Consider the following 20141-nt stretch of genomic DNA (forward strand, 5'->3'; position numbering starts at 1 on the left):
TTATTGTAGCGCGAAAGTACATTAATATAATGCACGAGCGCGAATCTCTCGCTTGGTCTCAGATACATGTTGCTCTTGTAAGAGTTTTCTCTGGGCTCGCTCAGAGAGTATTCCTGCACTTAAAACGTGTTCAGTGCAATCGCGAATCTCTCCTCTTCACTTAAAGTAAGCATGTATGAACACGTTTTAAGTGCAGGCATACTGTCTGAGCGAGCCCAGAGAAAATTCTTACAAGAGCAACGTGTATCTGAGAGCGCGTGCATAGTTCCTGCACGCGAGCAGAGAGGTCCGCGCTCGCGCATTATATTAATGTACTTTCGCTCTCTACATAGGTGAAAGTCATCATAGCTCGCGTAGTATAGACCCAGTTCCCAACCCAACTTTGAGAATAACGGCGATATTTTTTTTATCGCCGGATAAGAGTCTCACGTTAACGCAGCAAGTTAACGCCGATAACGGCCCACCACTAATATATATAGTTTTTATTACAATATTTAGGGCCCGGGCACTGATGGTGTGAGGACCCTATTGGAATTGCTCTGTTTCTTCTTCTTCTTCTTCTCCAAAGTGAATTGCATTCTTGAGGGCCTGAACATGCACGAAAACTCACGAAACTTTGCAAACACGTCAGAACTGGCAGAAATGTACATCTGATATGGTTTTCAGAAGTAGGTGTGGTAAAATGGCTTGATAGAGCCACCTGTAAAATTTCAAAAGAGTGTGCCTAGAGCTACATTTTACGCGCAAGCATGAAAATCGGTACACACGTGTAACACACCATTACCTACAAAAAAGTATCTTGGTACAAAACCCAAAACCCAGCAGGAAGTTATTTTCAATTTCCTATACAATTTTTGTGCACTTTTTGCCATTTTCAGGCCTTGTACTTTGACAAACTCCTCCTACAGTTTTAATCAGATCATCTTACTTACATTTCACTGCTGCTCATATGCTCTCCATATAACCATGTATGTAACAAATAAAATACAAATCTTGAATCTTGAAAATCTTCAAATTAAAAGTATTTTGATGACACATTCACAAATTGAGTTTGTAGTAAACAGAACATGAACACGAGTAGAGCAGCTGATGATACTGAACTGCAGCGTGCAGACGTTACATCGGTTTTCAGATCATCAGTACACTGAACCGAGAACCATTTCTGACGGACACGTCCGATTTGAGAACCGAGGAGCTGATAATACTGCGCATGCGTGAATCAGCATGAAGCAGAATGACACACAAGTCTCAAATCCTCGTATGCACATTATTGCTGTTACTGTATTTGGGTGCGTTTTTGCAAAACTTAATTTTAAACCATTCATGATTATGAGGTTTTTAACTGACTAAAGTTATGATTACTGACTTTATATGTTTGAATGCTTGATAGACTTGACGCCATTACGTCATCGCCAATGACGTCATTACGCCGAGCGTAAAGAACCGGTGAACCATTTTTTTCAACCTGTTTATTGAATCGAACCGTGTTGGCAGCAGGAAATTTGGCACAAATATTTATCAATTTAGAATCATATTGCCCAACGTTCGCTGTTCTCTCATGGCCACCTGGTGGCGGTGAGCCTGGGTGCGAGGGCCCTTTCATCGCTGCTTGCAGCTTTAATTTAATTTTGTTTTCATGTTGAATGTGACTTCAGGTAGTCATTTAACCAACAACAGCTACTTACCAAGAAATTTGACAAAAAAATCAACATTTCCTAATGATTGTGTACCAGGAGGCACAATAAGATTAATGTTTGTCAAGTGGGTTGAATTTATCAGAGGTCTCCCTAGTTGGATTCAGCCCAAAAATCAGTAGGGAATTTGCTTTGAAATCCTTACCAAGGCTGAGTGACAAAAACACAAACGTGCAAACAGAGTTTATGAGAACATGTGCAGGTGTTACAGATCACAGAGGAAATGAACAGTGACAGCACCTTGACGCAGGGAGGCATGGTGATGTTAAGGTTGCACAGCACATGCTGCATGTCCTCGTACTTGGTGGACTTGCGCAGGAAGGACAGGAACCCGGTGGCTTCTTTATTGGCGTCTCTCACCTGATGAGCCAGGGGAAATGGAGAGGGAGGAACAGATGGAGAGAGGAGAACAGGATAAAAGAGGGGTGAAAACCAGGCGAAGGGTCAAATGAGAAAAAAAGAAAGGGGAAAAATGAATAAAGGGATTGAAAGAGGAGAGAGAGAGGTAGAGAAAGAAAAAGATTAAAGAGTGTTAGACAGAGCAGCTGCCCGGCTGTGACTCATACAGGTTGAAGGGAGGTGGGGAAGGGGATGGAGGCAGTCCACAGGCAGGCGGGAGACAGGGAGAGATTTACCTTCACTTTTACCTGGCCGTCTGTGAGATCAGACAGTAAGAGAGTGACCATGAGAGAGAGAGAGAGAGACAGTGAGACAGACATACAGACAGGCAGGCAGATAGACTGGCAAGCAGGCTAGAAGGAGAAAGAGTTAAGGGCATGCTCACGAGAATAATACAACAGTTACGAGGTGAACCACTACACCACAGAACCAAAAATACAACACAGAACAGCTCATCTGAGGCTGACCGATCACAGAAAGAGTAGAAGCCAAAATGACAGACACCGAAATAAATGGAGAGAGAAGGACAGCACTGGGGGAGATCAGAGACACTGAGGTATAGGGCTGCACCATTTGGACAAAAAATATTTACAGATATTGCCAGTGTGAGTCTAACTGCAATATGATAAAGATTTAACATTTTGGATTTGTAGTTTATTCAAAAAATAAACTCACTAAAACAACAGCTCGCAAAAACCAGAAAAGCATTATCGTTTTTTTTTTCAAAGTCATGTTTTTTCCACATTCTACTGCCACTACCATTTAATGGTTTTCAAACTAAATTCCTCTTAAAAAGTAAACTGAGTTAAAAAGAACCCATTTTTTGATTTTGCATGTACACTGGAAGTGGCACCTAAAAGAGTCACAAAATTTCTTTATGGTCTCTCCTGTCCACTTTATCTTGTTTTGTCCAATTTTCACTCACAAATAAATTCTTTTAAACAATACCACTTGAACATTATTATTAGTAGCAGTAATAGTAAAAACTATTTAATATTTGAATATCATTTATTAATAATTATATGATATGATAACTATTAATTAATATGATCTAAAAAAGTGCTAAAACATTTATATGAAATAGTAAAAATAATTTTCTTTAATATAATCTCCTGCTTTCATCTCCTCTCGTGACCCATCATTAGATTTTTAGAATAATTAGACATTAACAAATTTCGTCCACTTTTCACTTACACATAAATATTTTGAAAAACATACCACATGAACATATTTATTATTACTATTAATACTATTATTATTATTATTATTATTATTATTAATTTAAAATTAAATATGATTAATTAATATTGTTTTGAAAATAAAATAATATAATTTATTATAACATATAAAAAATTTTTTGTAATATTTCTACATTATTGTAATTTCATGCTAACTTGACATAATAAATTCAACAATAACTATTTTTCTTCGTATACTTTTTATAATTAATAATAATGATAATTAATCAGTTATGATTATTATAATCATATTTATTAATATTATCTAGATAATATCCTTTAATGTAAAATGTTAAAAAAAAAATCTTTTCTGTAATATTTCTGTTATCATTTTTTACTGTTATCTCCTCTCCTGTGACCCACTGTTACATTATTAGATTTTCATAGTAACTTATTGTAGCAAAGAAATCTGAAATTACATTAATGTAAAAATATACATTAAAGTGAATACGAGTTCACAGTGAACAATATAAGGAAACTGCAGTGCAAAAAGCTAAACCAAGCCACGTTCTGGACAACTTATGATTAAGACACACTCCGGGGTCACACGAGGCCATATTACAATTTTGATTTAATGATGCTTTTACTGAATACATGTGCAGCCCAACAAAGACATTAGGGAATACACAAAATGGACAAGATGATCAGACAAAGTGGATAACAAAGCTAACACACACACACACACAAAAGAATGACACACTCAATAACAAAAACCTGTGTAGGTTGAAAAAAAAAAGTGAATTATTGACACAGGGAAGTTGGCATGAACTTCTCATCCTACATTTCCTAAGACACACTCACAGACAGACAGAAATAAATAAGGGAACAACAAATGAACATACCTTTACGGAGACAGGTAGCCGGTTGTCTCTGAAGGCCTGGAAACTGAAGCTACGGGGCTGCTGGGTGGCTTTCCTCACAGGCACCAAATTTCCAGAACATTCTAAGTGTAGCGGCATCCCCTCCATCACCTGTGGGTGGAAAATGAAGGAGAAACACAAGAAGAGCAGTGTGTCATACAGAGTCAGAGAGACTTAGCATTTATTTTTGTACACATGCACGTGTACACTGCTGCATCATAAACATGCATTTCATTATTTAGATCTTATAAAAAAATCGTACTGATACCAAACTTTTGAGTGCAGTCTACAGTATATACGTACATAGATACCACATATGATGTTTGCTAACCTCAATGTCCCTGCTGCGGGCCACTTCAGAGAAGTTCTCGTGCAGCTCAAGGGTTTTGTCTATTTTGTCATCGGTCATGCAGTAACAGCGCAGACGGCCCTCTCTGGCATCGTTCATCTTAGCAAATACCACAAATTTGGCCATGTACGGGACTGACATCAGCTCACAGTACAGCAGGTTGGCGAAGGTCACGGCCTCCGCCGTTCGTGGACAATCCGCCAGCCAGAACCTGCAGCGAAACAGAGGACAGATGCACGTACTATAGAGATCAGAAAACACGGTCAAAAGAGACAATTTGTACTTGTAAATGCATATAATTCAAATGTGGGACAGTTCTATTGGTTGTAGGGGTGGCTACCATGAACCTGAGAGGTGAATTCAGCAATAATGAATTGCAATAGTGATGACATCGTTTACTTGCACACACTTGCAAACGCTTCATGAATTTACATTGCAATTATCCCTAGAAAGTGGATACGAAAAAAAAACAAATAAATAAAATGTACTATTTTTTTTTTTAAAGATGGTAATAGCAGTAATAGCATTGAAAACAAAACTGAAAAAAGCGAACCAAAGCAAACAAAACAAAAGTGCTGAGATTTGTGAATAATAAGCAATCTATATACTATAATATTTGTGATGCAGTGCTGTTTCAGCACATATAGTGACTAGTTAAAAGCACATATAGTAAATAGTTAAAAGCACATATAGTGACTAGTGTAGGTAGTTAGTTAATAAGATGCATATTTTTGTACTAAAATACAATGCAATTCAAAAATTGGTGCAACTGTTTAGTAATAAAATCGCCCTTGGGTGCTCTATTCTTGTGTGTTTTTGTGTCTCACCTTGCGGACACATTGGTGGTGAAGTTGGCACAGTTGTGGGAATACATGAGCTTGGTAGTGCCAGTGATGTCTTCCCACTGAGCGGGAGCAGTGCCACCTGCAGAAGGTTTACAGCTTTTTATAAATCCTTTTTTTTTCAACCAACACCATCTGGAATGAACTTGCTGAGTCTATCTTTATCCCAGTGTCCCTCTCCAGGCAGGACACCAGTCTGTTTCAGCCTTTTCCAAGCAGCTTGGCAGGGCAGCTACATCAAATCTGGCTGAGGCTAAAAAAGACTGGCATTCAAGACAATCTGCCTTTCTCCAAAACATAAATATCAATTTCAGACAATGTTTTCTTTGAAATAGATTGGGACCGGACTGTACCAATAACACTGCAGAGGAGGCGGAGGCTGGTAGTGTCTCCTTCGCCGGCATCGCGTGGACTCTCCTTCCAGGATGGAGGTAAAGGGATACGCAGCCCGATTGGTCGGTGGAATTTGCGTCGACGAGGCTCCACTGTCACAATGGGACTGAATGTGGCCTGGTTTCCTAACTGCCGTGTCAGCAACTCATCAGGGATTGGCTGGGCCTGGGTAGAGACAAGAGGAAAAGAAAGTCACAAAAATGAATAAATCATTTATTGCTGAAATCATCTTCAGTTATTCTCTGCTGAATTTACAGCAACCTTGAAACAATATTTTTTATTCATTAGTATATTATTACAAATAATAATAATAATAATAATAATAATAATAATAATAATAATAATAATAATTATTATTATTATTATTATTATTATTATTTCTCCTAAAATACATAATTATAATATACATAATATATTCTGTAAATTCTGTATGAATCATAAATTCATTATTGTGTGTTGATATTGCTTCACAGTCATTCTCTACATCCTAAAATGTCTTGAAATTTCACCTGTAGGCCAAGTCGGACCCTCTTAGTGACCGCCGTGTCAGGGAAAATGGTCTGGACCTGGGGTACCAGCTTACTTGTCAGCTGACCTCCCTCCGGACCTATAAGATCGCTCTCCTGCTGGATACGTGACACCACAGCAAAGTAGAGAGGGAAGTCTGTGGAGATGATGCGGCGGATTCTTTTCTTCTCCAGCTCCTCCAGACTTTCCAGATCTGATGAAGGCACGCGGAGAAAACAGGGTCATAATGTCAGTCCTGCAGAAATTATCAGTGCAGTGTAAAGTGATATGTCTGCTAGCACCTCCTGCTATATAACTGAAAGAGAAAATAAAACTATAAAAGGCTTATGGGAATTCCTATCAGTAAAACTACCTTCATCCATGCCATTAAGGATGGTTTCTAGAACATCATCGCCATAGCGGTTTCGATGCTCTTTCCATACAGAGCCATTCTCACTTCGGAGAACCACTAGTTCTCGATCACCTCGGCTCAAGGACGCGAAATGAGGAATCTCCACTATCACTGGCCTGAAAGGGATGATGGGAAAGTGCAAAAGCATTTGTTATTGTATTGTATTGTTCTTTCAGTGATTGATGAGAAAAATTCCACTTTGCACAGCAACACAATAGAAAGAAAAGAAGAAGAATATCCAAGAAGAATATATATTTCCTTAATCCCTAACCATACATACAAATAATATAAACCATATATAAAAATAATATAAGTAATTTAAAAATATAGTAGAATAGTAGACATTAAAATAAAATCAATTAAATGTACATTAAATTATAATAATTACATTATTATAATTATTACATGATAAGATATATTATTATATTATTTATTATTACTGTTCTGTTGTCAGAAATCTGAAAAGATCTTTATTTGACAACTAGATTCTGAGTGAATTCAGTAAGATTTATTCCCAACAATTATTTCATCATGTATTTATAGCAGTATTTATAGTTTTTTTTTTTGTCTGGCTTTCAGTACAAATACCAAAACATTCTTAAATCAAGACATATCAATGTACAAATTCTGATTGGCTTAAGAAGTTTTTTTTATTATTAGTATTAAAATATTAAGCATATTTATGCTTAAAAAAAAAATCTGCCATCTGGATTCAGAAAAATAAACTTAATTAATCAATTAATAGTTTATTTTTCTTTCCCCACTGACAGTTTTTTTTAAATTTTGTGTTAGAATAAACCCACTTTATTAAAAAAAAATAAAAATACTTCTAAAGTTAATTTATCTTGAGTGTTTAGATGTGTATACTGGTAAATAACACAAAAATACTATGAAAGAAAGAAAGACATACTAAGTTAGAAAGAAATATATATATATTTTTTTTTTTACAATAACAATTATTAATTGAATCATTGAGAAACCAAAACAGCAGATCCAGAACTGTTGAAGCATATGAATCCTCATTTTACACATGCACACATACACACACACGTTTGTTTTTGAGAAAAGTGGGGACATCCCATAGGCGTAATGGTTTTTATACTGTACAAACTGTATACTCTATGGCCCTACACCTAACCCTAACCCTCACAGGAAACTTTGTACCTTTTTACTTTCTCAAAAAAACTCATTCTGTATGGATTATAAGGGTTTTGAAAAATGGGGACATGGGTTATGTCCTCATAAGTCATAAGTTATGTCCTCATAAGTAACTCCTTGTAATTCCTGTGTCATACCCATGTCATTATACAGAGTTGTGTCCTGATATGTCACAAAAACATGCACATGCACATGCAAACAAACACACACACACACAACCTCCCTTACCCCAGAAACTGCATACTGGAAGGCCCTAGGGAGATAATACGAGATGCGAGTCCCTCTCCCTCCACGAGAGGAGGTGGGGTGGTGAGTTTCTGCGGTTTGACCAGACGGCAGGTGATGCGTGTGGGGGCGGCACAGGTGCGCGGCGGGATGATCACACGGAGACCATTATGCCTGCTGCCACGCATGGACCCGCCTCTCGCATCCACCATGAAGCTGACCAGAAACCTGTCAAACAACCAGCCAGTGAGCAAACCGGGTTCAATAAGTTTTCAAAACAGCTGGAAGCCCAATGTAAAGCTAAAACATCTTCAAAAGAACCCACTTCCTAGACACTTGATGACAGTGAAGACAGGTATATAAATAAGCATTTCTGACCAACAGATAAATACGGAGATAAAAGCGGTGAGAAGCCATTAGCGAGTGTTGGTAACGCCTGGTTACTGGATTTGATAGGCTGAAAGTGAAATATGTGCACTGACCCAGTGTGGATGGGGCTGGCCACTGGGCTAACGTTGTCTGAGGTCTCTGTGGCTGGACTACTGGGGATTAGAGAGTCCTCGTCATACTCCTTTGGCAAAGGGACAGGTGTGTACTACAGACACACAGGAGTAGCACAGATCACACAGACACAAAGACACACACACACAGAGATACAATGGAAGCTGTATGAGACTAAGAGAGAGAAAGAGACAACTCTGCTTAGAAAACCGGGTAACAGCAACTAACTAACTCGAGCTCCTTCCAGCTTTTCCAAGATGGTCTACCTGTCCTAACCAGTTTGGAAAAGATGGTCTACCAGGCTGAAGTCCACTAGGGGACCTCTGCAAACATTCAAGTGGGGCTCAGAATTACTTCAAATGAAACAATACAAGCATGAAATTAATCAAACAACTAAAAATTAAGATATTTCTTATTTTAATTCACCTCTTCCACAACTGTTTTAGTTCCCATGGTCTTAAACCTGAATATATGATGAAGCTTTATTCTTAAAGTGACTTCTAGACTTGAAAAAGCCATGTAAATAAATACAACCTTATATTGTTATTAACAAAACCTCCATAGACATATTTTTAGCTATATATCTCGTTATATATGAGCTCTAAAATTTTGTATTAGGTAGAAATTGTGATTTATTTATTTTTTTTTATTAAAATGAAATCCTTATCCGGTAAATAACGAATGACTGGAAAAGTCACGTAAATTAATTTGTTAAAAAGAGTAGGACATTTACCTCTTAAAACCTCAAAAATCCTGAATTTGAATTATAATTAAATATTTTAATTATTTTACTTTCATTTGAACAGGATCTAGAAGTGACCATTTATTAAAACAGTTCTTTTTATACAAACCTAGGGCTAAGGGGGCTTTTGAATTTTGTTGTGGACAGTAGGGGGCTTTGAACTGAGAAAGAGTTGACCAACTAGAAACCACCAGACCTGGATTTTTTAGTAAGGAACATTTCTTGTTTCAGCACATGAAGCAGAAAAAAACAATACCTGGTCCAACATGACAGTTTCAGGTGACACACATGGAATTCTGGGAATTGCGGGTGAGTAAGGTCTGGAGAAAATGAAGGAGATATTTGTAATCTAACTTTAATACTTTATTTTAAGATATAAAAAGTGTTTATTTTTGTTCTAGAATCTTAGCCAAACGGTAATATTTTTGCATTGTGCTCTTGTGACCTACGTCGTGCCCATCCCACACTCAAAGTCTCTCAGGGTTTTCTTGGGGGACAGAAAATCATCATCCTGGTCTTTCAGGTCATCCAGCTTCAAATAGCGTGCCCCGTCCATCCCGAGAAGTTCATCACCTACATACAGCACAAAATATGTCAGAGACACTGATCTAGGAGGTTTGCAGGAAAAGGAGGACTAAAAAAAGGAAGAAAAGCTTATTTTAAGTTATTTCATCATTCACTATCCACATCATTCCCGGTCGAGCACATCCACTCATTCACCAAGTCCAAGCAATGAAGTCATAAACACACACAGAGCCAATGCAAAATATGAAGAAATCAAGATACTCAATACGATTGCATGGTACTGGCTACTGAAGTGGGCAGATCACACTTAATCTGCATGGGAGAGATAGTTTGGTGTTATTGAAGGGGCTTAGTCATAGGTGTTCAGAGACACATAAAACAGCCACTGTGACAGTTTATTTTGGAGCCCTCTGCTGAGTCAAATAATCATCATTAGTCAATTAGCAAAATGATCCACTCCCAGTGTGACTCCCATAGTGTCTGGATAAAGAGAACCTCATCTATGGGTGTTTCTTCAACTATGGGCCTTATTATGTCCCAACAGTTGTTTATTAAAACAAACACATTTCAGTGTTTTTCTATTTTGTATAATTTTTTTGATGTTTTAATGATTTATTTTCGATAGTTTTTAAAATACCTTAATTAATTAAAATATAATTTTATATATATATATATATATATATATATATATATATATATATATATATATATATATATATATATATATGTTACAGATCTCGGGCAGTCGGGAAGACTGTAAGCAGTAATCAACTTGACATTAAATGAGAGAGAGAGACAAGAATTAGTTGTTTCCTTAACGGTCCTCTTTGTTGTCTGAGGATGCGCTGCAATCGTCATGGTAACTCTACTCTCTCTACTGTCACCCAGAGTTCAGAAAATGCAGCTGAACTACACAGTGCAAACTCATCATATATTTAAGTAATCAAAAATAAAACTTATATATATATATACATACATGTAAATAGAAAGTAATGTGTAAAAATAAAAATGAAATATATATGAATAATTTAATTTGTGACCTAAACTATATGTAGGGTGGTCACACTCTCCCCAACAAAGAAGCTAATGCCTCCAAATATTCCTTAAATAACCATATTAACTTGTTGGTTCCTTTTATCTCTCAATAGACGTATAATGGTGTAATTGTCTGGTATGGTATGAAAGGAGAAGATATGTAGAATAATGGTATGTATGTTGGTGTTGGAGAAGTGTAGTATTGGGAATAACTGCTTGCTGGCATGTCTGGTGTCCCATAAAACTCTAAAGTGTTAACTGCTGCGTGTGTTTGTAATGATGGCTGACCTAAATGTGAGTAGGTGAGTCTCTGTGCTGGTCTTTGATGTCTTGTAGATCTTCTGGGTTGTATTGAAGGGGGATTTTCATTAGTTGTATGTGAGTTAGTTTGGACAACAGGAATGCCTCCATTTTCATGGATGCTCTCTGGTATGAGTACATCCTCATCTACAGGCAAGTATTCTTCATCCGCTTGGGTTTCTGCAGGTAGATGTTCCTCATCTTTTTGTGTTTCTGTAAGTTTCTCTTTTTTTTGCTTTGTCTATTTCCATTTATAGGTCTTCTTGGACTGGGAAGTGTAAGTTCTTCAGACGATCGTTGGTAAGTTGGATCACTCTCCTTTGACAACATAGGTTGTACATTTTTTTCTCATTTCTTTGTACTCTCTGGTATCCTTAACCAGTAGTATGTATTTTCTTCTTCAGAATCAGTCACATCACTGTTTGATGAAGTATCTCTCTTTGTTTTAGACCTTGTCTTTATGTTGTTCCCCTTTCTTGCTGCAGGTGGCATCTCGAAAACAGGTGATGGATCAGGTAGGTCAACAGTTAAGTCATTTACAAGGTGTAGCAGATTTCTATGTAGAGTACGAATTTTTGACGTATCATTTTCTGGACTGACTCTGTATACTGGGCTGTCATTTAGTTGTTCTTTAATGATGTAGATTTGTTTCTCCCAGTAAGACTTAAGTTTTTCTTTTCCATGCTTTTCTCATAATATTCTGGACAAGTACTCTATCTCCAGGATGCAGAGTGATTCCCCTTGACTGACGGTCATAATATTTTTTCCCCTTTTTACTAGACAGTTTACTGTTTCCACTTGCAATTCTGTATGCTTCTTTCATACGTGCAGCCCATTTATCAGCATATCTTGTTGGAGAGTCATCTGTTTCTTCTGAATTCAATCCAAACAGTAGATCAACTGGCAGACGAGGAAATTGGCCAAACATTAAGTAGAAGGGTGAAAATCCAGTTGCCTCATGTCTCGTGCAGTTATAAGCATGGACAACACATGCTAGATGTTCTTTCCAGTTCTCCTTTTCCTTCTCTTGGAGTGTTCTCAGCATTTGTATGAGAGTCCTATTGAATCGCTCAGCTGGGTTACCTTGGGGATGATAGGGTGTGGTCCTTGAGTTTCCAACTCCAGACAGTCTATTCAAGGTCTTGAACAGTTCATTCTCAAACTCTCTTCCTTGGTCATGATGTATTTTATTTGGATATCCAAAGCGTGGAATAAAACCATTGAATATCTTTTCTCCCGCAGTTCTTCCAGCCTTGTTCTTGGTTGCATAGGCTTGAGCATACCTGGTAAAGTGATCAATTACAACCAGTATGTACTCAAAACCACCTTTACTTCTCTCCAGGTGTAGATAATCTATGGAAACGAGTTCAAGAGGAAAAGTAGTTGTAATGCTTCCCATTGGAGCTCTCTCATGGATAACAGGCTTCTTTTGCTTAATGCATGAACATCTTCTGGTAACATAATTTTCGATATCCATTTTCATATGTGGACAATAAAATCTCTCTCTTGCCAGATGTATCACCCTTTCTGTGCCCACATGACCCATGTCATCATGAAGATGCTTCAGGACATTTTTCTTAAATTCAGCAGGTAAGACCAGTTGTTTCTGGTGAGTGGTCCTTCGATACAGCAAGCCATTTTCAACGTGCAGTTTTTTCCACTCATGTAATAATTTCTTGACTGGGCCATGTAACCCTCTTCTGACTTCACTGGTGAGAGTTTGGTTGTTTACTTTAAGTTTTAATATGTCCCCAATAGCAGGATCTTCTTTCTGTGCTCTCTGTAACTCACTGTGATGTATTGTTGACAGAAAACTATGGTGAGACGATTCTGGCAAGAGAGAGATTTTCCCGGACGAGCCCCTAAAATCTGTTACAGGTTGTATATATATATATATATATATATATATATATATATATCATCACATCACTCACTGCCTAAGCTCTTCTGTGTCAGCTGTGCCACAAGGATGCAATGTTTTCTTTCAAATCAAAACATAAATACATGCAGAAACAGAGCATCCTTGTGGCGCGGCTGACACTGAAGAGCTTAGGCAGTAAGTGATGTGGAGAGACTTCAGAGGAGACTGTTGACAAAGGAATTGTTGAATAATGTTGTTGTTTTGGTTTTATTCGCGTAAAAAAAGTATTCTCGTTGCTTCATAACGTTACGGTTAAAACACTGATGGCAGATGGACTATTCTGACGCCGTCTTTCATACTCTTCTGGACCTAGACAGTGTAATTTACTTGGTAGTCTATGGGACAGGCACAAGCCTCCAGGTTTTCATACAAAATATCTTAAATTGTGTTCTGAAGATGAACAAAGCTTTTATGGGTTTGGAATGACATGGGGGTAAGTGATTAATGACAACATTTTCATTTTGGGGTGGAGTATCCCTTTTATATAATATAATATAATATAATATAATATAATATAATATAATATAATATAATATAATATAATATAATATAATATAATATAATATAATATAATATAATATAATATAATATAATATAATATAATATAATATAATATAATATAATATAATATAATAATGTTAGAAACTGACTTGCAGAAAAAAGTTTTAAGTGTGTATATTTAATGCACAGGGCCAAAAGTGCCCACAGTTGAAGAAACACCTTTGGAGCAAACTGAAAACACAAAGTAATTTTGGATGCTGTCCTGTCAATGATGGATCCACAAACACATGTTACTGTCAGTAAAGGAAAAAAACATCATGACTACACAATGATGTGGGGCCGACGGTGTAGTAACACGAAGCAACATGTTAGAATAGAGAGTGGTTAGAGAGACTTGAGGGCCAGAGACAAGATGACAGTGCTTGAAATGGAGGCACATGTTTCACGAACCACTGAGAACCGGACAACCAAGCTAGAGAGAGGGAGACGCTCCTACCTAATGTTAGCTGAGCAACTCCTACAGCGGGAAGGAAGAAGGAACATTTCAGGCTGGCGTTGCTACCGTAGATTTAAAGTAGGTTTAAATTATCATGAAATACTTTACTTTTTCAATCCATTAAAGTCCTGAATAAATGGAGATTTAACAATGATTTCTCAGAAGAAACAAACACATTTAAGAATTAGAGGCGAGGAAGGTGATAGATAGATCAATAAAAAATCTGTCATCTTTTAATAACTCTGTCCATACTTTGTCTTTTCAAACTTTCTTTCTTTTGTAAAACATATAAGGAAATATTCAGCAGAATGTCCAAGCTGCTTTTTTCTTTACAATAAAATTGGGTGGTGACCAATGGCTATCAAGCAACAAAAAATACATTAAAAAAATACAAAACATCATAAAAGTGGTGCAATCAAAAGCTATATTCTTTTGAAGCAATATGATAACTATGTGTGAAAAACAGCTTAACATGCTTTACAATAGACACAAAATGCTTTAATATACATAAATAATCCTATGTGTGTAAATCACTTTGTGCAGTCAAGCGAAGCATCACTATGAGTGGGATAACATCTCTAAACTCTGGTTCACTTCAGACTGTCACTTTTGGGATATGACCCACCACCTCATCTGCATACTGGCCTCTTGTTTTTAATCTGACAATCTAGCACCAACTTCACAGCACCGAGACCTTGTCACAGCAGCTTAGAATCTGTGCTTTAATGCGCCATTTACTGCAGTATGATGCTTCAGGCTAAATCCAATCTGAGCCACCCGTACGCACCTTCATCTTCTGACACGTCCAGTATTTCATCCACCGTCTCCGGGAAACTCATGCGATGCTTCTCGGTGGTGATCTGAGGGATAGAGAGGGAATATATGAACAAATCAAGATGGCGAATGTTGCACAAATTCAGACCGGCCACAGTTCATGAGATGCAAACAGCTCTCACCATAGACACAGATTCCTCAGTCACCAGTTTCAGCACATCAATGACAGAGATGTACCCGAGCCGCTTAGCGATACCCAGAGGTGACGTCCCATTCTGTCACAGATAACACAGTCAGGTTACTAAATCATACAACTCTTTTCAGCAGGATAATTATTAAATAACAGCTTATGTTTACTGCAGAGGACTGGCAGCATGACAGCAGAAATTACGGAGACCAAATGCTCTTCATCAGACATTCAAGCAGTGTATACTATTTTTGTTATTTCAGGTATGGGGGAAAGGAGTCTGCTCACAGTGGTGATCTCATTTGGCAGGGCTCCATGTTTCAGCAGCAGGGTGACGATGTCTGTATGGCCCTGCTGGGCTGCTTGATGTAAAGGAGTGTATCCCAGCTGGAAAAGAAAAATCAGGGAAAATATATCGCAGAAGTACATACTAGCAATGAAATTGTACAAAAAGAGAAGCCTGTGTAGTGTGTACAGTACATCCAGAAGTGTAGCACTCACTCTTGTCTTGCTGTTAACATGTGCTTCCTGCTGGAGTAAAAACTTCACCATCTTTATGTTCCCATAGTGACATGCCACATGTAAGGGTGTGTAGCCAATCTAACAGAGAGAGAGAGAGAGAGAGAGAGAGAGAGAGAGAGAGAGAGAGAGAGAGAGAGAGATTTAAAAGGGTGATAAGGAAATATCGCACAAGGCACTGAGGTCTAAATTCTAGGACATTCTACAGATGTCCCTGCTGTGTGTGTGTTTCTGTGTGCATTGAAGTGTCTTACCCTTGAGGCTGCATAGACTGAAGCACCCTGCTTCACCAGCATGTCTGCAATGCCCACATGCCCTTCCTGAGCAACCAGGTGCAGAGGTGTCAGCCCATTCTGTACAAACACACACACACACAAAGGATATCAGGAGAATGTTAAATGCATCCTTTTCTATTTTCTTCCAACACATCTCAACCTATTTTAGTTCTATTTATTCTCTCTCTGACATAGATCGAATACCAATTAACCAAAGCTTAAACAGTTTAACACCTTGTTGCCCAGGTTAACATTGGCCTGTTTGGATATGAGGAGCACCACCATGTCAGGTTGGCCTTCCTGTGATGCCAGGTGAAGGGGGGTGATGCCCTGTAGTGACTCTGAGTTGGCATTAGCTCCATACTGCAGCAGACTGCTTGCCACCTCTAGTTGGTTCTGCTTGGCTGCGATATGCAGGGCTGTGTAGCCATTCTGTCAAATGGAAGAAAGCGAAAAGTGACTGTTTTTCTTGGACGGCTTTTGAAAGTGTGAAATAGAATTCAACCCTTAACGTCACAGCTCAGAATAGACACCGTCCCAAATCTTTTATGGTGTTTACGTGTATCTTACTCTCGCTGTGATGTGCGGAGAGCCGCCCTTGCTGACCAGCAGCTTGACTACATCAAGGTTGTTGTGATGGACGCCCACGTGCAAAGGGGTCAAGCCATTCTGAGAGGGGAAAGAGGAGACACATGGCCTCAGTCAGCCACCGCTGACCGTCATCTGATTTTAGCAGACAAGTACTTAGATATCAGATGTTTGTCTTGATGAATTACCTTTCCAGCTGCATTGGGATTGGCCCCTCTTTCCAAAAGCAGCTCCGCCACATCCACTTTCCCGTATTTACATGCTACATGTAGAGGAGCAAATCCTTTCTGTAAGAAAACACAGATATACACACTGAAAATGCTGGTGAAGATGTGAATATTTAGTTGTCATTTAGTGAAAATTACTGTTTGTTGCTGTGCCCACCTTGGTTACTGCTGCTAACTTTACAGGGTTTACAGAATTTTGCATAGCAGTTTTTTTAAACCATATTTTCGGATAATTTCTATAAAACACACAAGAATCCAATGGACGCCAACAGTTGGACGTCAAGGCATAATTGTTTAGAAGCATTTTAAGGCAGGGCTCAGCAAAGGTCTATCTGAGAGGAGAGAACCTTGGTCATTTTGGTTTGTTGGGCATTCCCGTCGAGCAGGATGCGTGTGGTTTGGGAGTGTCCCTCGCGGGCGGCGATGTGCAAAGGAGTGTGACCTGCTGTGGTGGCCGAGTCTGGATTGGCTTTATGTTCCAAGAGCAGCTTCACCAACTCCTTATGTCCCATTCGAGCGGCACAGTGCAAGGGGGTTTGATCATCCTGTGAAATGATAGAGTGAGATAGAGGACATGTGAGATTTTTAAAACAAAAGCAGATAAAACAGCTTGCATGACTGCCATACCTTCGCTTTGGCATCCACCTGTGCATTGTTCTGTAGCAGGAACTGAGCCACCTCACAGTGCCCCGCTCTAGCAGCCATGTGCAAAGGGGTCTCCACTTTCTGAGATGGCACATTGAAACACAGTCACAAACATTTAGTTGTGAAAAGAAAACTGTGATCACTGCCATAATCGTTGCTAAAGACATAAGCCCATTTGTAAAGCAGAATAGCTGTGCCTTTGGGATTTGATTGTTGGGTATTTCCGAGGTGTTGATTATATTATACAGTTCTTACTACATTAGATGCGTTGGGTGAAGCTCCTCTCTGAAGCAGACTCTTCACTATATTGAGATGCCCCATGAACGCAGCCACATGAAGAGGGGTCAGACCCGACTAAGAGACAAGAACATGGATTTTCACAAAGACCTTAAATGTGTTTAATGATTCTCTCATGCACTAATGGATCAACAAAGATATATGTCATTTAATATTAACATAATATATTAAAGAAATTTATTACAGTAATAAAAATAAATGATGTTAAAGAACTAATTGTATTAATGCTGTATACCTTACCATTCAAAAGCTAACCAAAAACACACTTACATTTATTTTTCGTAAATTTGTCACCTTTCATTCCTAAATAGTCTATTTCTACATGGATCAAGCTAAAGGTGTAGATGGTGCAAAGTGAATAGAGGTTATCCATCAAAGTGACAGCCAGAGAGTAATCTGACCTCAGTCACGGCCTCCAGAGACGCTGAGTGCTTCAGCAGAAGGTCCATGGACCGCATGTGGTTCTTCTTGCAGGCAATGTGCAATGGAGTGAATCCATTCTGAAAGACAGAGCAAAAAAATCAACTAATGTTATGTATGTTTAATATGTTCAGTTGTATGCTATTAAATGGTGGACCAGGTACTATTGAACTATGTACTATTAATACTGCTCTTTATGCATTGACTAATCTATTGATATCAACATCAAATTCAGATTGTTTTATGGATGTAATCAATATTAATTGGTAATATTACTGAAAGGAGAAAATAAGAATGGAAAATGAAAACAACAGACGCACTAACCAGAGCACGAGCGTTAGCTTTTGCCCCCTTGTCCAACAGCACCTTGACCATGCGGTGGTGCCCACAGTGTGCTGCAACATGCAGCGGGGTCAGGTGGTCGAGGGTAACGTCATCGATCTCTGCGTTGTATTGCAGCAGCTGCCTCACGCAGTCCATGTGATCGCCCTGTGCTGCCATGTGGATGGGAGACAGACCGTTCTGAAAGGAGGAACCCATGATTATTATCAATTGATCAGCATGATTATGGCATCAATAAAGCTAAAATCCATAACTGCATGGCCCATCTTAGTAATATAGTTTGGTCACCTTGGTCTTGGCCTGAATGGGAGCACCCTGGTCTAGCAGGATCTCCACCACACGTACATGACCGTTCCTGGCTGCACAATGCAGCGGCGTTAACTCATCCTGCAGAAAGAATAAGCAATTTTGTAAATGGGTTTATCAGCCATGTTTCAATGTATACCACAAGAGTTGCATTTTCTGTCCTCATTTATGTATGCATACCATTAAAACAGCAAGCTGTCACAAAGAGAACATACTTCAGCAGCCATATCACCCTGGAGCCCAAGACCGGTTTCCCACTGAAGCTAAGCAGGGCTGAGCCTGGTCAGTACCTGGATGGGAGACCTCCTGAGAAAACTAGGTTGCTGCTGGAAGAGGTGCTAGTGAGGCCAGCAGGGGGTGCTCACCCTGTGGTCTGTGTGGGTCCTAGCGCCCCCGTGTAGTGATGGGGACACTATACTGTCAACAAGCACCGTCCTTCGGATGAGACGTTAAACCAAGGTCCTGACTCTCTGTGGTCAGTAAAAATCCCAGGATGTCTTTCGAAAAGAGTAGAGGTTTGACCTCGGCATCCTGGCTAAATTCGCCCATTGGCCTCTGACCATCATGGCCTCCTAACAATCCCCATATCTGCTGATTGGCTTCATCACTCTGTCTCCTCTCCACCAGTAAGCTGGTGTGTGGTGGGCGTTCTGGCGCACTATGGCTGCCGTTGCATCATCCAGGTGGATGCTGCACACTAGTGGTGGATGAGGAGATACCCCCTGTCTATGTAAAGCGCTTTGAGTGCCTAGAAAAGCGCTATATAAATGTAATGAATTATTATTATACTGTACCTGTTTTTCCCAAGAGGAATTAAAATGGGTCATTCTCGACTAGCTAGACTTCGATAAGTCAGATTCATTAGTCTCGGCAGTGAGATTTTTCATCAGCCGGTAAATAATGTCACTGTGAGATGTGACTACAGTTGGATAGATATTATGAATTCAGGAGGGTCTACTAGTTACTTTGTCATCAAACTAAGTTAGTTTGTCATCAAACTAACTGACTAATCTAATCAGATAGTCTGAAGACAGGAGGATATATATATACGGTCTCATTACTAGCTTTTTCATATTTCTATTTAGCTTTCATTTATATTTATTTCAGTGTTAGGACATCAGTTTCGAGTTGCATTTTTATAAAACCATTTTATCAAATTTTCTTTTATCGAAGTTTTATATTTCATTTTATTTTAGCTTCATTTCAATGAAAATAGTTTTTAATAGTTTTAGTTAACAACAACAAAAACACTGCAAACTGAGGCTATTTGATTATGAAAATATTTTGCACGTCCCTAATGGATACTGTACCTTTGTCTTGATATCTATCTGAGCTCCTCTGTCCAACAGCAGCCGCACCATAATCACATTCCCCCTCCTGGAAGCGATATGTAATGGAGTGATGCCATTCTTCACGAGAAAAGGAGAGAAAGTGAGAAGTTCACATAATTGTTCACATAATAA

At 38.7% G+C, this 20141-nt stretch overlaps 1 protein-coding gene and 1 pseudogene across 5 annotated transcripts in view; one reads left to right on the top strand and one right to left on the bottom strand.

Annotated features, from left to right (window-relative positions):
- The window catches only part of LOC132130688 (ankyrin-1-like), a 102184-nt gene that overhangs the window by 16582 nt on the left and 65461 nt on the right, over positions 1 to 20141 (bottom strand). For 4 of the 5 annotated variants that reach the window (XM_059542476.1, XM_059542471.1, XM_059542472.1 and 1 more), the window contains exons 8-34: positions 19989 to 20087; positions 18661 to 18759; positions 18355 to 18552; positions 18012 to 18110; positions 17569 to 17667; positions 17296 to 17394; positions 17016 to 17213; positions 16630 to 16728; positions 16424 to 16522; positions 16088 to 16285; positions 15833 to 15931; positions 15561 to 15659; positions 15348 to 15446; positions 15055 to 15147; positions 14886 to 14958; positions 14099 to 14119; positions 9770 to 9893; positions 9577 to 9640; positions 8560 to 8672; positions 8081 to 8305; positions 6656 to 6810; positions 6285 to 6496; positions 5736 to 5940; positions 5368 to 5464; positions 4523 to 4751; positions 4174 to 4302; positions 1935 to 2054 (exon numbers count right to left, since the gene is read on the bottom strand). In XM_059542476.1, coding sequence (XP_059398459.1) covers positions 1935 to 2054; positions 4174 to 4302; positions 4523 to 4751; positions 5368 to 5464; positions 5736 to 5940; positions 6285 to 6496; positions 6656 to 6810; positions 8081 to 8305; positions 8560 to 8672; positions 9577 to 9640; positions 9770 to 9893; positions 14099 to 14119; positions 14886 to 14958; positions 15055 to 15147; positions 15348 to 15446; positions 15561 to 15659; positions 15833 to 15931; positions 16088 to 16285; positions 16424 to 16522; positions 16630 to 16728; positions 17016 to 17213; positions 17296 to 17394; positions 17569 to 17667; positions 18012 to 18110; positions 18355 to 18552; positions 18661 to 18759; positions 19989 to 20087 — 3444 coding nt within the window. The remainder of the gene's footprint in view (positions 1 to 1934; positions 2055 to 4173; positions 4303 to 4522; positions 4752 to 5367; positions 5465 to 5735; positions 5941 to 6284; positions 6497 to 6655; positions 6811 to 8080; positions 8306 to 8559; positions 8673 to 9576; positions 9641 to 9769; positions 9894 to 14098; positions 14120 to 14885; positions 14959 to 15054; positions 15148 to 15347; positions 15447 to 15560; positions 15660 to 15832; positions 15932 to 16087; positions 16286 to 16423; positions 16523 to 16629; positions 16729 to 17015; positions 17214 to 17295; positions 17395 to 17568; positions 17668 to 18011; positions 18111 to 18354; positions 18553 to 18660; positions 18760 to 19988; positions 20088 to 20141) is intronic. The other variant, XM_059542473.1, reaches the window with a different exon arrangement.
- On the top strand, positions 18894 to 19010 carry LOC132131018 (5S ribosomal RNA; annotated as a pseudogene).

This window comes from Carassius carassius, chromosome 47 (assembly GCF_963082965.1).
Source record: "Carassius carassius chromosome 47, fCarCar2.1, whole genome shotgun sequence".
Classification (NCBI taxonomy): Eukaryota; Metazoa; Chordata; class Actinopteri; order Cypriniformes; family Cyprinidae; genus Carassius; species Carassius carassius.